Raw genomic sequence first — 16268 nt, forward strand, 5'->3', positions numbered from 1 at the left:
TGCTTTTTCCCTGTCTCACTAATCATCAATACTGAACATTATATAACCTTTCCTGATGAGTCACAACCATCACAATTAAAATTATCAATCACAGTTACGTGTCTGTCATAATACGGTAAGGCTCACAAGTACTAAAGAGATGTTTGTCCCTATGGAGATGACACCAGGTTGTTAGCTTATTCTTGGTTCTATTGTCTCTCAGTTCTCATTTGATGCCTGTCAGCTCCAAGCAGCTCCCCTCCTCAAATGCATCCTGCCTGTGATTTGCCATGGTGTGAAAACCAGAATTCTAGAGACACAAATAGAGCTTTGAGCTTCTTAAAATCTAGTAACAGAGATGAAAAACAAAAAACCACCTCAAGTTAATTACCAACTGACCCTATCAAACAAAAGTGTGACCAGAGAGAATTAGGGGAGGGGATGCTGGCAGCCCAGGCAATTACTTCCTCCAAGACTAGAAGAATTTCTAAGGACCCATCCCTTTCATTTGTCTGCAGGAAGTGGTCCTCACACATCATGAGGTGTGGCTTCCATGATTCTTTCTTGTGTCTCACTTCCTGTCTCCCCTCACCTGTCTGATACTGCCCCAGGCGACAATAATAAAACCTACAGCTGGGGTTTAAAAGCATATGCACTATAGGTTCATTTCACAAAGAAATAACAAAGAAATAACTGCAAAACTTCCTCAAAGTGGATTCACAGGAATATCTAGAACAATAATGCAAATATTTAGCACAATTATCCAAAGTAACATATACTTACAGTTAAAATAAACAAGGAATCCAGGCTGTACAAATTAGGGAATTCTAATTTTAACCAACCATTCTTCTGGCACTTCTCAAATATCCCAAGCTCCCTTGTAATGCAGCTGCCTTTCATTTTAAAAACGGGGACTGGGGTTCCACTAACTAAAAACAGACTAGCAAACAGTGGATTTGGGGCCTAAGACCTGGGTGCTAGGCATAGGTCTAGCACATCCTAGCCTAGCCATGAAACCTTTATCTCCCTCCGCTTCTCTGGTTTCTTCACCCATACCCTGTCCTACATAGTAAAATCACTGTTAACACTGAGGGATTCTAAACAAGAGAACAATATGATCTCTGTTTCAGAAATCACAGGGGGCACAGAGGTGATACTTGACAGGTAGACCAATCAAAAAGCTATGGAATAAAACAGATGGTGTGCCTGGGTGGCTCAGTCGGTTGAGTGTCCAGCTCTTGATTTTGGCTCAGGTCATGATCTCATGGTTCATGGGATCAAGCCCCACATTGGGCTCCATGCTAAACGTGGAGCCTGCTTAAGATTCATTCATTCGTTCATTCTCTCTCTCTCTCTCCCTCTCCCTCTGCCCCTCTCCCCCGCTCATGCTCTCTTTCTCTAAAAATAAATGAAATGAAATGAACTAAAATATAAAATAAAATAAGATAAAAATAAAATGCTATGGAACAAAAGAGACCATGGCAATAGCCCAGGCAGATAGCAAGATCTGACCTATGGTTACATAGATGAATAGAAACAAAATGAGATGAAAGATTAGAAGGTAGAATCAATAAGATGAGCAACCTTAACTTGGTGGGGTACAGCACCTACTGGAATGTTGGTAAAGTTATTTTCTATGACATCATTACTATTACTGAAAACAAAACAGACCTTAACTGATGGGGGTCATTAAAAAAAACAAAAGTACAGAACACTGTCATACACATCTGATTTGTCGTCTTAGCGAAGAGCAGGGGACTCAACTGCCTTGAGGCTGAAATCTGTTATCGAAAGAGTGGCCCTGATCACACAGAAAAAGAGTGTGTCCCCACATGTTTTTAGCTGTGCACAGGGCTGCTAAGTTTACACTATACCAAATACAAATATGGTCATGATTTTATTTTTTTAAAAGCAAGGCACTTTCACAATAGCCAGAAGTTGGTAACAACCCAAATATCCAACGGATGAACAAACAAAATATGGCATATACACACAATGGGATTATTATTCAGTCTTAAGAATGAAGGAAGTTCTGTCACGTGCTACAACATGGATGAACCCTGAGGACATTATGCCCAGTGAAATAAAGGCAGTCATAACCAGACAAACACCGTATGATTCCACTCATATGAAGTCCCTAGAGTAGTCACTCATGGAGACAGAAGACAGAACGGTGGTCACAAGGTGCTGGGAGTCGAGAGTCACCATTCAGGAGGTACAGCTTCAGCTTTGCAAAATAAAGAGTTCTGAAGATGGCTGGTGGTGAGGGCTACATAACAATGTACTTAATGTTACTGAACTGACATTCAATAAATCACAATGGATATAAAAATATATACATATATAATTTGCCATCCTAACCATTTAAGTGGTTAAAGAGACCATGGCAATAATCCAGGCAGATGACAGAGCCACCGCAGAAAGCAGTCCTCACAAATCCTGAGGTCTGGTTTCCACAATTCTTAAAAATGGCTAGGACAGCAAATTTTATATTATGTGTATTTTACCACAATTTAAAAATAAAGAATAGGGGCGCCTGGGTGGCTCAGTCGGTTAAGCGTCCGACTTCAGCTCAGGTCATGATCTCACAGTCCGTGAGTTTGAACCCTGAGTTGGGCTCTGTGATGATGGCTCAGAGCCGGGAGCCTGCTTCAGATTCTGTGTCTCCCTCTCTCTCTGCCCCTCCGCCACTCACGCTCTGTCTCTATCAAAAAATGAATAAATGTTTAAAAAAAAAAAAAAGAATAAAAGCAGGGCACTTACCTCTCCATCAGCTGCCAGAGCCATTGAATGGTGTGAGCCACAAGCTACTTCAACCACTTGCTTGATCAAGAGATTGGTACAGACTTGGATGGGAGCAATGCCTTGGTTGGTCGTCCCATTCCCAAGCTGGCTATATCCATTGTGGCCCCAGGCATAAACAACTCCATCTATACAAGACGGCCACACACAAAGAATCAACTCAAGAAGGAATGGTAACCCCTGTACTTTCTTTCCCAGACTTTACACAACTCATTCTCCAACCTTCGTTTCCTTCCATTGCCTCCTTCTCCCTATAGAGTAACCACTGATGGGGGGTAAAGGAAAGAAGGACAAATGAGAAAACAGGATAGACAAATGTAAAATCATTCAAGCAAGGACTTAATACAAGCAAAGAAATAAGATCAGCTTTATGGTCAAAAGTCAGTTTACATATACAAAAATTAGGCTTTCTGAACACACTGATTCATCTCAGTGGTTTCTGTGTCAGGTACCAAGCAAAAAGTAGAAGACATAAGAAAGCTTAACACTAATCTTCACTATCATTTTGCCAAAAATCAGGGAACCATTCGTGTGTGTGTCTGTGAGAGAGTGAGAGAGACTCTCCCTCACAAAGTACAGAGGAAAAGAGGTCTACTTTTTGTATATACTACATACAAAAATCCAAAAGCTTCTCTCAAACAGACTATTACTGGCATCAAATCTGGCTCAATTTCTCTCTAATGACTTTATCTTTTTGGGATTCTGACAGAAGTAACTTTTCGGTTTTGTGTCCTCTGTAGAAGTACCAATGTTTCATGCATTTCCTCACATAGCATGCCTAAGTATCAAGAGTAGATACCCCCAAGTTATACACTCTTTTCATGTCTTTCCCATGGTAGTAAAACATCCTGACCTGTTAAGGACAATCTAGACCTGGAAATAATGGTATCTGAGAGCAACAGCAGGAATCCAAGTGTTACCATGAGGCTGCTAACTCACTGAAATGGTCCCTGAGCAACCAGGGGAAAGGTACTCATAATTAAGGAGGTTTCTGATTATCTAATCTAGAATTTGATTATGTGTGGCTCACAAGAGGTCTTCCCTATTACAGAAATTAAGACAGAAACCATAAATGGGAAATTTCATCCTAAGAAGGATGAGGCCATAGATTGAAAAAGCGTAATACCTAAAGAAGATCCACAATATCACGGTAAAGTTATATCAGGCGATAGAAATGTCCAAACCTAGGAGTGTTTTCATTCCTAAGAGACAGGAAAATAGACTTGAACAAATAGAAATACATACCTTGTTCTCGGATAATAAAACTCAGTATCATAAAGGTACTAGCTTTCCCTGTGTAAATTGGTAAATTTAAAATAAAAGGAATGAAATGATAAGTTACTTTTTGGAGCTAAACAAACTGATTAGAAAGTTCATTGGGAAGAACAAATGAGAACAGAAAAACTCCAAGAAAAGAAGCAAGAAGACAGCTCTACCAGTTATTAAAACCTATAAAAAATGCCTAAAACAAAGATTAATACTAGGTCAAAGACAGAAAAACCCGTGGAATGAAACTGGAGTTCTAGAATAAACCAATTGCATAAAGAAATAAAAGCTATGTCATTTGGTGATGAGACACTTCTCCAAAGAAGACATCCAGATGGCCAAGTGACACATGAAAAATGCTCAACATCACTCATCATCAGGGAAATACAAATCAAAACCACAATGCGATACCACCTCACACCTGTCAGAATGGCTAACATGAACAACTCAGGCAACAAAAGATGTTGGCAAGGATGTAGAGAAAGAGGATCTCTTTTGCATCGTTGGTGGGAATGCAAGCTGGTGCAGCCACTCTGGAAAACAGTATGGAGGTTCCTTAAAAAACTAAAAACAGAACTATCCTACGACCCAGCAATTGCACTACTAGGCATTCATCCAAGGGATACAGGTGTGCTGTTTCGAAGGGACACATGCACCCCACATTTATAGCAGCACTATCAATAATAGCCAAAGTAAGGAAAGAGCCCAAATGTCCATCGATGGATGAATGGATAAAGAAGATATGGTATATATATATACACAATGGAGTATTACTCAGCAATCAAAAAGAATGAAATCTTGCCATTTGCAACTACATGGATAGAACTGGAGGGTATTATGCTAAGTGAAATTAGTCAGTCAAAGACAAAAATCATATGACTTCACTCATATGAGGACTTTAAGAGACAAAAGAGATCAACATAAGGGAAAGGAAACAAAAATAATATAAAAACAGGGAGGGGGACAAAACAAGAGACTCCTAAATATGGAGAACAAACTGATGGTTGCTGGAGGGGTTGTGGGAGGGGGGATGGGCTAAATGGGTAAGGGGAATGAAGGAATCTACTCCCAAAATCATTGCTTCACTATATACTAATTTGGATGTAAATTTTAAAAAATAAAGTTAAAAAAAAAAAAAAAGCTATGTCATTTGCGGGAGAAAGGACTTTTTACAAATTGGGTTGAGATACTTCTGTCAGATTGAAAAATTAGATTCATTCATCACATAGTAACTTCCTAATGAGTCAAAAATTTAAATGTGGAAAATAGGGGCGCCTGGGTGGCTCAGTCGGTTGAACGTCCGACTTCGGCTCAGGTCATGATCTCCCAGTCTGTGGGTTCAAGCCCCGCGTGGGGCTCTGTGCTGACAGCTTGCTCAGAGCCTGGAGCCTGCTTCTGATTCTTTGTCTCCCTCTCTCTCTGCCCCTCCCCCACTCGCGTGCTCTCTCGCGCTCTCTCTCTCTCTCTCTGTCTGTCAAAATTAAATAAACATTAGGGGCGCCTGGGTAGCTCAGTCGGTTAAGCATCTGACTTCAGCTGGGTCATGATCTCCCGGTCCGTGGGTTTGAGCCCCGCGTCGGGCTCTGTGCTGACAGCTCCGAGCCTGGAGCCTGCTTCAGATTCTGTGTCTCCCTCTCTCTGACCCTCCCCTGTTCATGCTCTGTCTTTCTCTGTCTCAAAAATAAATAAACATTAAAAAATAATAATAATAAAATAAACATTAAAAAAAATTAAATGTGGAAAATAAAACCATATAAGAATTAGGAGGAAAAAAATTAGTCAATTCCTCCATAACCTGGGCATAGGGAAAACTTTCCTATGATTCAAAATCAGAAGCAACAAAAGGAGTGATAAATCTAGCTACATATTTTCTAAATTTTACATGGAAAAAACATGGGCAAAGAAAAAAATTAAATATTAGGAGAAATATTTCTACTTTATATTACTAAGAGACAAGATCTCTATTACAAAAAGAGCTTTTAAAAGTACAAAAGAAAAAGACCAAGAACCTGCTAGAAATATGAATTGATGATGGTGCACAATGGAAAAAAATGTGAATGACTCAACCACATGAAAAGACACTCAACTTCACTCCTAGGAAGAAAATGCAAATTCAGAAGAAGGGACTCCTACTCAACCCGGCTACTACCATCGCCAAATGCCTGCTGTGCCATTAAAAAAAACCAATGCAGAGTCCCTGAAATAGCATCGCCTTTTTACAGAAACTAACTAGGTATTTGGTATCAAGGTGACTCCGACAGACCGTTTCATCCTGGAAAGAGCAGCTGTTCACATTAACAGAAATCAACATATAACCGGGGTACACGTTTCCTGCCCACAAGGCCTCAGCTAGCACAACAATAGGAGGTATTTAATCCACAGAGTATTTGATTACACAAAATATCTCCTCAGACCAAGGGATCCACTTTATAGCAAAAGAGATGTAGCAGTGCTCACATGGCCACGGGGCTCCTGGTCCTATGCCATACACTGCAACATCTAAAAGATGCCAGCTTGACACAACAATGACAAGCTGGCTGAAGGCACAGCTGATGCATCAGCCTGGAGATGAGATGGTGTGAGGATGGGATGCTAAGCTCCAGGCACAGATTCTAACTCAGTGACCACTATGTGGTGCTGTGTCCCTAACAGGTGGAATACCTGCATCCAGGAACCAAAGTGGATTATATGAGTGACCCTACTGACCAACATTCCCAGCGACCAACTTGGGGAATCTGAGCTTCCTGCCCCTGCAATTGTAGGTTCTATAGGTTTTGAAGTCCCGGTTTCCTAAGCAGAAACACTTCCACTAGGAACACAGCAGGAATCCCACTGAACTTTAAGTTACGGCTGCCATAGGCCCTCTGTAGGGGCCTGACTGTTCTTTCCTCCAGTCAAAGAACGAACAGGAAAAAAGAGGAGTCCCCTCCTGACAGGGGCAACTGTCTGACCTAGTGGGCAGAAAGAGGTAGAACTGCTATTATATAATGGAGGCAAGAGAGGAATGCTTGGCAAGGAGGTGAAACTCGGTGCTTTTGGTGCACATTTGCCCAACAGTACTGGTAAACAGAAATGTACAGCAGCCATGGCCAGAGTACAGCATGGTTAAGGGCCTGTAGCCCTCAAGGATGAGAGTCTGGATCACACAATCAGGTTAGCCCCCTGAGCCACATGCTAGCCAAATGTGAAGAGATTCTAAAAGGAGTGCTGGAGGAGGGAGGCAATGAGTATTAGTTGTGGCCATGAGACCAGCTGCATGCAGCACAGAGGCTGTAATTCATCCCACTAACAGTCTTCCAGGAAGTCTCTCCTAGGAAAAGAGGCCCACTAGAATCCTGGAGGAGCTACACCCCAAACATACAGGAAGCCACGGATCTGAACACTGCATGGGAGAGAATGAGTGAACGTTGTGCAGGGTCACCCAGATGAGCCTCAGGATCAAGGACCTTATTCCCCAGATGCTGGGACTGCTGCCAGCTGCTTGTTCTCAGCCATCAGTCCTCTCCAGATTTGCACCTGGCAATCACCTTCTCTTTAATGTATTATTTTACTATTTTAAAATAGTATATGAAGATATTTCTTCCCTTTTCACTTGATAAAGCATAGGAAAAGTGAGCTTCTTGAGATGGCTCTTAGTTCCAATTTCCCGGGGAAGCTTTCAAAGCAACCCCATTCAACTGGGCACCAGCACCCACTTTGCCCAGCCCTACTCTTGCCATACCGTCTCTGGCAAACAAGGGATGAAGCTTCAGGATCACTTGAGGTTCAAGAGGTGAACAAAATGACCAAACAACGAGAGTGAAATCATACCAGGCTAGAAGGGAGAGTGGGGAGTGGGGAGAGCATGGGAAAGGGAGAGCACAGAGAAGCACCCCATGAGGTTCTGGCCTTCAAGAGAACGCAGCTGGCCTTCAGAGACCGGACACGGATTGGAGAAGTGATCACAAACAACTAATTTTATAGGTAACCTAATTTAACTTACTTTAGAAGACAAAAAAGAAATCCCCAAGCCCTAGGTCTGTATGTAAAGCAATAATACTAAGTGAATATAGATCTTCAGAGTAGTCACCAGATGGGAGTAGATTTTATTTTTTAAAGGTGCCGCATGCAGCGCCTCATCTGGGTATGTATGGAGTCTTGGAAGCCTGACTACCCTACGTTCTCCTACAAATGGACCTTGAGAGCTTGTCTGGAGGCTCTAGCAGGGGAGCACAGCTACCTGTATACCCTTGACTGAAGAAAGGACCTCCTCCATCGGGGAGGGTCGTCCTCTTCCACCAAGTGCCAGCTTTGGGAGGGACACACACATGGAGCAGGTAAGGGAAAAAGGGGACGCCCGCCTACCCAGCCAGATCAGCCGTATCAACTCTGGCAATCAATGCAGTGACAGACGTCACAGCCAGATTGCTCTCACATCCTAGATTTTCAATGTAATAATATAGTATTGATCAAAACATTCCTAAAATGTCTTTTAGAAATAGCTCACAAGTCAGTAAAGCATGGAGAATTGAATTTATTCTGTCCCCAAATCCTACTGAAATGATAATGAAGGGGAAAAAAAAAAAGGCATAAACAGTTGAGGACAAAAAGAACAATAAAGAAGGGGGGTGCCTGGGTGGCTCAGTCAGTTAAGCATCCGACTTCAGCTCAGGTCATGATCTCACACTGCTTGTGAGTTTGAGCCCCGCGTCAGGCTCTATGCTGACAGCTCGGAGCCTGGAGCCTGCTTCAGATTCTGTGTCTCTCTCTCTCTCTGCCCCTGCCTCACTCATGCTCTCTCTCTCTCAAGAATAAATAAAACATTAAAATTAAAAAAAGAGAGAGAATAAAGAAGAAAATACAACTGGAGAGAGGTCAACAAAACTTTGGAAGATAGGAAGCAGGTGGGTGTGGTAACACAGCCAACCAGATAAGGTGACACGTACATCTGCAAAAGAAGAAGCCAATCACAGCCCTGGAATCTCGGGAAGGCCCAGGGACTTGAGAAAGCAGGCAACATAGGAAATGATTTAAGGGCCAGTGTAACTAAGAACAGAAGCAGTCAGACCCCAAATCCTCATCCTCTTCCTGTGGGGTCAGGAAGCTTGTATAAGACAAGAGGCCTACAGCACTTACTAGCTGTGAATTTCTTACTGTAACTGCACTACAGCCCAACTTCTCCCTCTGCCCAAACCTCCTTCCCTCCCTTCTCCCACATAACACACACACACACACACACACAAAAATGAGATAGGAGAATAATCTAAAGAGGCCCTGAAGACAGCTGTGAGGCACTGTAGTGAGGAAAGCAGAAGCGGAAGTCCAGTACTGAACAGTGAGATACATCCTTGCCCTTCCTCTGCTAATGGAAAGCTGGCAAAAAAAAACCCATATCCAGGTCCGGAATCTGGAAGATTCCACCCTACGGAAGCTCATATACTGACATTGGGAGTGACACTGGAAGCATCCCTAATGCAGCAGTTATTATCTCCCTAAAGTGAAGCTCAGTGCTTGACAAGCCGCACCCATGAATCCAGTATTCCCAGCATGTAGATCAGGGCCTATGTCCCATCTGGATAGCCAGCCAAGGATCACAAATTTTTGCTTTTTTTTTTTTTTTTAATGTTTATTTACTTTTGAGAGAAAGAGAGAGAGAGTGCAAGTGGGAAAGGGGCAGAGAGAGAGAGAGAGAGAGAGAGAGAGACAGACAGACAGACAGACAGAATGTGAAGCAGGCTCCAGGCTCTGAGCTGTCAGCACAGAGCCCAATGTGGGGATAGAACCCACGAATCGTGAGATCATGACCTGAGCCCAAGTTGGACACTTGACTGAGTGCCCCATAAAGAAAGCCTCTAACAAGAAATGTCAGAGACCAAAACAAAAGAGAAAGAAGCAATCTGGGAGGAAAAAAGAAATCAGAGAGCAGAGGATGACTTGAAAGTAACCTATACCAGCTCAGAGAATATAGTGAGGCCATGAAGCAGGACAGGAAGCTCTAGAAAGGCACATTCAGAGAACAAGAAAGAGAATGGGGGAATGTAATAGCAGAAATGTGAAAAATGTGAGAGAAGAGGTGTAAGATAAAGCTGAAGAAATTTCCCAAAAAGTAGATTAGAGCAAAAATATAAGAAAGTTAAGAGGGTCAGTGCAGAATCCTCTAACTTCCTTCTAAGAAAAATTCCAAGAAGACAACAGAGAAAACAAAGAAGGGGAATTACCCATGAAATATGACAAGAAAATATTCTATAGAAATGAAGGAATTTCCAGACTGAAAGTCAACAGAATGATCAATAAATTAAAAATCATCTACATGAATACATAACCATGATTTTTTCAGAAAACTGGGAACAAAGAAAAGACCTCTAAAGCTTCCAAAGAGGAAAAAACAGTCATATGCAAAAACAGCTAAAGTGGGGGCGTCTGGGTGGCTCAGTAGGTGAAGCACCCGACTTCAGCTCAGGTCATGATCTCACAGTCCATGAGTTTGAGCCCCGCATCGGGCTCTGTGCTGACAGCTCAGAGCCTGAAGCCTGTTTCAGATTCTGTGTCTCCCCCTCTCTCTGCCCCTCCCCTGCTCATGCTCTGTCTCTGTCTCAAAAATAAATAAAAACATTAAAAAAAATTTAAAAAACAAAAAATAAACAACCCCAGCTAAAGTCAGAATGGCATCAGAATCTCAAAAGAAACCTGAAACTCAAGAGGCACAATAATTTCAAAATTCTGAGGAAATAGGATTTTCAATCAGGAATTTTAAGCCCAGCCAAACCAATGGGCAATCTGCGTGAGTAAAATAAAGACATTTTAGGAGCGTCTCAAAGATTTCTCTCACACCCTCTTCCTTGGGAAGCTACTAGAGAAAGTGTTTCACTCAAATAAAGGTATAATCCCAGGAGGAAGACACAGGACACAAGAAATAGGGCATCCAGAAAGGACAAAGGTGAAGGGACCTCCACGATGATGGTGAATGAAGTTCTAGGCTGACAGCCGTGTGGCAGGCTGGAACACGGGGACGGAGGGCTCCAGAAATATCTGGATGAGCTCAGATGTGCTGAGACACAACACTGCTGTATAGACCAGTTTGCGCATAATGACAGACCTTTAGAAAAATGGGTGAATGAACCTCAGGAAAACAAACAGTGGTACAGAAAGGCGATGGCTCAGCTATAAACCACACTTACAGAGTCCTACTAATGTAAATATCGATTTAACTAAAATGGTGATATCACTATATTGAAAGGATCAGGGGAAGGAAGGAAGGGGAAATAAAGCTAACTGCTATCTGCCATTATAAAAAGTGGAAGGATAATATCTAAAATTGAAAATTCAGAAAGAACAGTTGTAAGCATGTTAAAAATACGAGATTAAACATCTGAAGGAGTTAAAAGTGGTTCCTTCTGAAGAACAGTTTCTACGCTGAAGAGGGGTGAGGCAGAGGTCCTTCTGCGTTTTACTAAAAGCCATAAAATATTTGATGGTTTAAAGCGTTCACTTGTTTTAAAACTATTTGACTATATAGTCAAATTAAAACTATTTGATTATATAACATGCACAATATATGTACTATATATACATCTGAATGTAGAGCATGTTTAAAATATATAAGTGGCATATCAAAATTAACAAAAAAGAAAAGTATTCCCACAAGAAAATCAGTTATTATATTTATATTTTTATGTTTTATGTTTATTTATGCTTATCTTTATTGTAACACTCAAGATGGTTAATTCTGTATGTATGCTCTGACTCTGAAAATAATTCCAAGAGTTGTAATTTCCTAAGGTCACCACTTTGTAGAAAACCAAGAATTTAAATGCATATGTTTTAGTGTGTTTGCTCTAAAAAACTGCCCCAGTTTTTTACAGTCAGAAATCAATGACTAGTTAAGATTGATATTTGTTAGGAAAAAAATCAAATCATTAGGTCATAACAGATGACAAGCAGAACCAGTCGGCAAAGTAGTAACTGCTTGAAAGAGCCAGTGTGATGCCAGAAAGCACGGTTACACAACTCGGAAGTGAGATCATCACCTCATTATGCTCAATACCAGTTATATTCTCACTAGACAATCACTCTCAGATCTGGATCTCACAGCTTGAGACAGATCCAGACAACTTGGAGTGCATTCAGATAGGAGTTAGAGGTAATTAAAAAGCTCAATACTAAGACCTCTGGCAACACCCGAGGAAGCTGTGAAAGCTGTGATTCCTCAGTCTGGAGACCGGCAGAGAAACAAACAGAAAACTTCCCCACAAAAAGCAGAGGGCCTCTGCTAGAGAGACCACAAGAGTTAATGTGCTTAAAATTCAAAGGAAAGATATAGGTTATATATAATAACCTATTTTCAGAGAGTTTTGGTTGCCCACAGTGGGGATAAATTACCAAAGAAGAAATGTATAGTCTTAATCTTGGGGAAGCAGAGAGTAAAAGGAAAAGAATCTAGCCTACATTCTTTCCATATGGCACACACATGAATGTCAGGGAATAAACTAAGATTTCTTAAATTTGAGATTCAGAAACTACACACTGAAAGGGAAATCAGCAGTATGTTGTGTTTATAAAAATGTACCAAGAAAAACCTGAAAGTTGCCCTTGCTAATATAAAACCAGTGAAAAACTAGGCTGAAGGCCCACTTCATTTGCTGTATCTAATCTTCCACAACTTCACGTAAGTATTCTAACATTTGCCTAATTTGCAAGCCGTACTCTGTTCCAGAGTTAGACTGAAATGTTTAACTTTTACCAGTTTGGTACAGTTCTCAGAAATTAAGAAATAAACCATTCAAGATTATTTCATACGGCCCCATCTCCCCTTAGCTTAGAATCAATATTTGATTTCTCACAAACTGAAAAGCTGACTTTATTCCCTCTTTACCTTCAGTGCTGAGAAGAACATGTGGTCCACTCCCATAACTAAGGCTTTTAATCTTCTTTCCACATAAGGCTTCCAGCTTTTTGGGTACAAGCGTACTCTGGTTATCTCCAGTTCCTAGACAGTTACTATAGTTCAGTCCAAATACAAAGACCTAGAAAACAAATAGTTTTGTCTGAATCACTTGGACTAAAGTTACACAAAGGCTCCCCTCTCCACCCTGAAAATAAGACACACTCAAGTTCAGTGTGACAGCTCAGTAGGTAGGAAGAGACTGATCAGATGAAGAAAAATTCAACCTGTGCTGACATTACTTCAGTTGCAGAATGTTTGGCTGTACTATGAAATTCAGACTAGTACAGGGTTGAGGGGTATGAAATCAAGAAACTTCAAGAAGAGAGAAATTATATCAAAGACACGGTCTTCTAGAATTTCAGGTTCTTTTATCCACAACCTTTTCAGAAGACAAGGAGGGGGGCCTTGCTGGATACATCTAGGATACTGGTAGGAGAAAGACTGGTGGGAAAGGTAAGGGCTAAGGGAATAAAGAACCAAAAAACATACCAGGGAAAGTGAAATGAATGTGTCTATGGATCTTCCACTGAAAATATTTCAAAACAGAGACTGATATGAGTAAGCTTGCATTTTGGAAAGATCAACTGGCCACAACCTTTTCTTGGTCTTCAAACTGCACATTTTAAAGCTCACCCCCTAAAATTACACTCTGGGTTTTGAGAGATTCTTACCTCATCATTGTCAGTAACGTACAGTGCTTCATTGGCTGAGGTGCCAAAGACACATGCTTTCCGAATAGATGCAATTTCTTGAGGTGAGAGCAGAGTGAAGATTGGCCACTTTCCTACATCCACCATGACTCTGACTTCAAGTAATTCCTATAAATAAGCTGACATCTCTGCTACAACAAAAAGAATACCAAGGGAAAATCAACCACTATGCTAACTTAAAAAAAAAAAAAAAAGACACTGTTAATAAAAGGAAATAAAAGCTAATTCCAAAAGAAACTGTTACCTCTGGTTGAATGGATCACTCACTTTCCCCGGCAACCTGTCCAATCCTTCCTCCACGGTCAAACCTGGGCCCTTCCCTGCAATGACAGGTACAACTTGCTAGAACCAGTTGTTTGTCTTGCCCACTTAAAGTCGGTGCTTATCTGTTACATACATGCTTATTTGCAACCAGATAGCAGATAATGGAGAGAAACCATGCTAACTGGATAGAACCAGAGTCTCTCATCAGGATTTTTTTCCTTAGAATGAGATGAAAGTTACAATACTAGTTTGTCTAAGACGGTGAATTCTTGCCTGAGAGAGAGGGAGAGGGAAAGTGTGTGTGTGTGCACCCGTGAATGTTCTACAAATCAGAATCGTTACCTCTACCTCCCCACTCTCCCACCACCACCCCCAAATTACACTCAAAGACCCCCATCTCTTGTAGAAAATCACTGCCACACAAAGCCACTGTTTAATGATGGGAATGGGGCATCCCTCACTAAGTCTAGAGTGGCAAAAATATTAAGAAGCACTAGACTAAGATATACTGAATGAAACATAAGTATTATATTCTGATCCTAATTTCTATGATTACATTTTCTACATAATTACAGATTGTATTTCACATTAAAAAAAGTTATTATATGAACAAGGGAAGACAATTCACCCTAATCTTCATGTTCGAACTAATGACTATAGCCTTCATGCAAGTAGCAATTAGCTTAAATAGTATCCTATAAAAAGTAGACATATATTACGTATGTTTCCATAAAATTCTAAACTTGACCTGTTTAAGGAGTTTTACACAAAGAATCCTGGTCATGGCCCCAATTTCTTCTAGGGTTAAAAAGTACTTCTAGAAATTCCAGGGAGGGGCACAGTCACAAAACCCTACCATGCCAAGTGAGTTTCCATTCTGGCTCTCACCTCTGGAAACTGAAATAGAACCAAACAGTTTATAAATACAACCAGGGTTTCCTAATGAGGTACAGAACTCTTGAAGTTCCTTCCTATTCACTCTCTTCTCAGACCTCTAAAAATAGCCAAGAGAACCAGGCTCAAGACCAAGGCGTTCCAGGCTCTAGCACCTCTGATAGCACCTAGAGACTGAGCCTATGGGGCTTAGGTATACTTAGCCAAGGCCTCAGTTTCCACCATCCAGGGAGATTTTTCACATCAGCACCAATTTGGATGACAAGGACCAGATAACTGCTAAGCCCGAAGAGTCACACACACATATTCAATAAGCATTAAACACGATCAGGACAGGCCAAACCCCACCATTACAGAGCCAGACTCCTGGAACATTTGAATGTTCTGAAAAGTGTGTGTGTGTGCGCATGTGTGTGAGCATGCACATGCTGGTGGGAACAGGTAAAAGATTTGGGGAAGGGCAAAAAACAAATACATAGGGGTGCCTTGGTGACTCAGTTGGTTGAGCGTCTGATTCTTGATTTTGGCTAGGATCATGATCTCATGGTTCATGGGTTCAAGCCCCGTGTTGGGCTCCACACTGATAGCTGGGAGCGTGCTTGGGATTCTCTCTCTCTCTCTCTGTCTCTCTCTCTCTCTGCCCCTCCCCAGCTCTCTCTCTCTCAAAATAAATAAATAAATTTTTTTACAAAAACTAATAAGCATGTTGAAAAAATGTGTTTCAACTGGTACCAAGAGGTAAAGGAAAGTAAGTTTCCCTATCATCCCTCTCTGACCCCCCTCCTCAAAGGCCCTAAGAGTTAGGCCCTACTGTTAACAGTTGTTTCTAATTCCTTCTAGGGATAGTGTATGCTTACAAAATCATTATATGTATGTATGTGTAGAACTCTTTTTTTCCCTTCTTAACAGTACATCTTGGAAACCATTCGATATGAGCATATGTAGACATTTTATTTCTTTTCAATGGTACTATATGATATTCCATTATATCAAGTTAACAATTTACCTGCTTCTACTCAGAGACTATTTAAGTCACTGCTAGTCTTTTCCTAACATAAACAATACTGCAATTATTGTCTACACATACTATTTTTTAATACATGTCTTTTTTTTTAATACACACATCTATAAGAAAAACTCCTAAAAACGGAACTGCTGGGTCAACATCTAATTGCTATTTTACCTTTAACAGCTATTTCAAATTGTCCTCTACTGAAATAACCCACAATGTATGGCAGCACCTGGTTACCCACATCCTTACCACACAGCGTATTATCATGGTGTCTAAGTTTTCTTTAAACTTGATTCTCTCTTATGATGAGTGAGGCTGGGCATCATTTAAAAAAAAAATAATCACAATAACAGCAATAATAATAACTGACATTTCTTGAGCACTACATGCCAAGTACTGTTCTTAATATTTTACATGT

General features: G+C 40.9%; 1 protein-coding gene across 7 annotated transcripts in view; it reads right to left on the reverse strand.

The window, feature by feature from the left end:
- Positions 1–16268, reverse strand: part of RCBTB1 (RCC1 and BTB domain containing protein 1) — a 64304-nt gene that overhangs the window by 22131 nt on the left and 25905 nt on the right. For 4 of the 7 annotated variants that reach the window (XM_058686047.1, XM_058686020.1, XM_058686039.1 and 1 more), the window contains exons 2-5: positions 13925–14000; positions 13642–13808; positions 12899–13049; positions 2743–2909 (exon numbers count right to left, since the gene is read on the reverse strand). In XM_058686047.1, coding sequence (XP_058542030.1) covers positions 2743–2909; positions 12899–13049; positions 13642–13767 — 444 coding nt within the window. In that variant the 5' untranslated portion in view covers positions 13768–13808; positions 13925–14000. Of the gene's footprint in view, positions 1–2742; positions 2910–12898; positions 13050–13641; positions 13812–13924; positions 14001–16268 lie in introns of those variants that run through there. The other 3 variants (XM_058686054.1, XM_058686028.1, XM_058686064.1) reach the window with 2 other exon arrangements.

Source organism: Neofelis nebulosa, chromosome 1 (assembly GCF_028018385.1).
Source record: "Neofelis nebulosa isolate mNeoNeb1 chromosome 1, mNeoNeb1.pri, whole genome shotgun sequence".
In the NCBI taxonomy this organism is placed as follows: domain Eukaryota; kingdom Metazoa; phylum Chordata; class Mammalia; order Carnivora; family Felidae; genus Neofelis; species Neofelis nebulosa.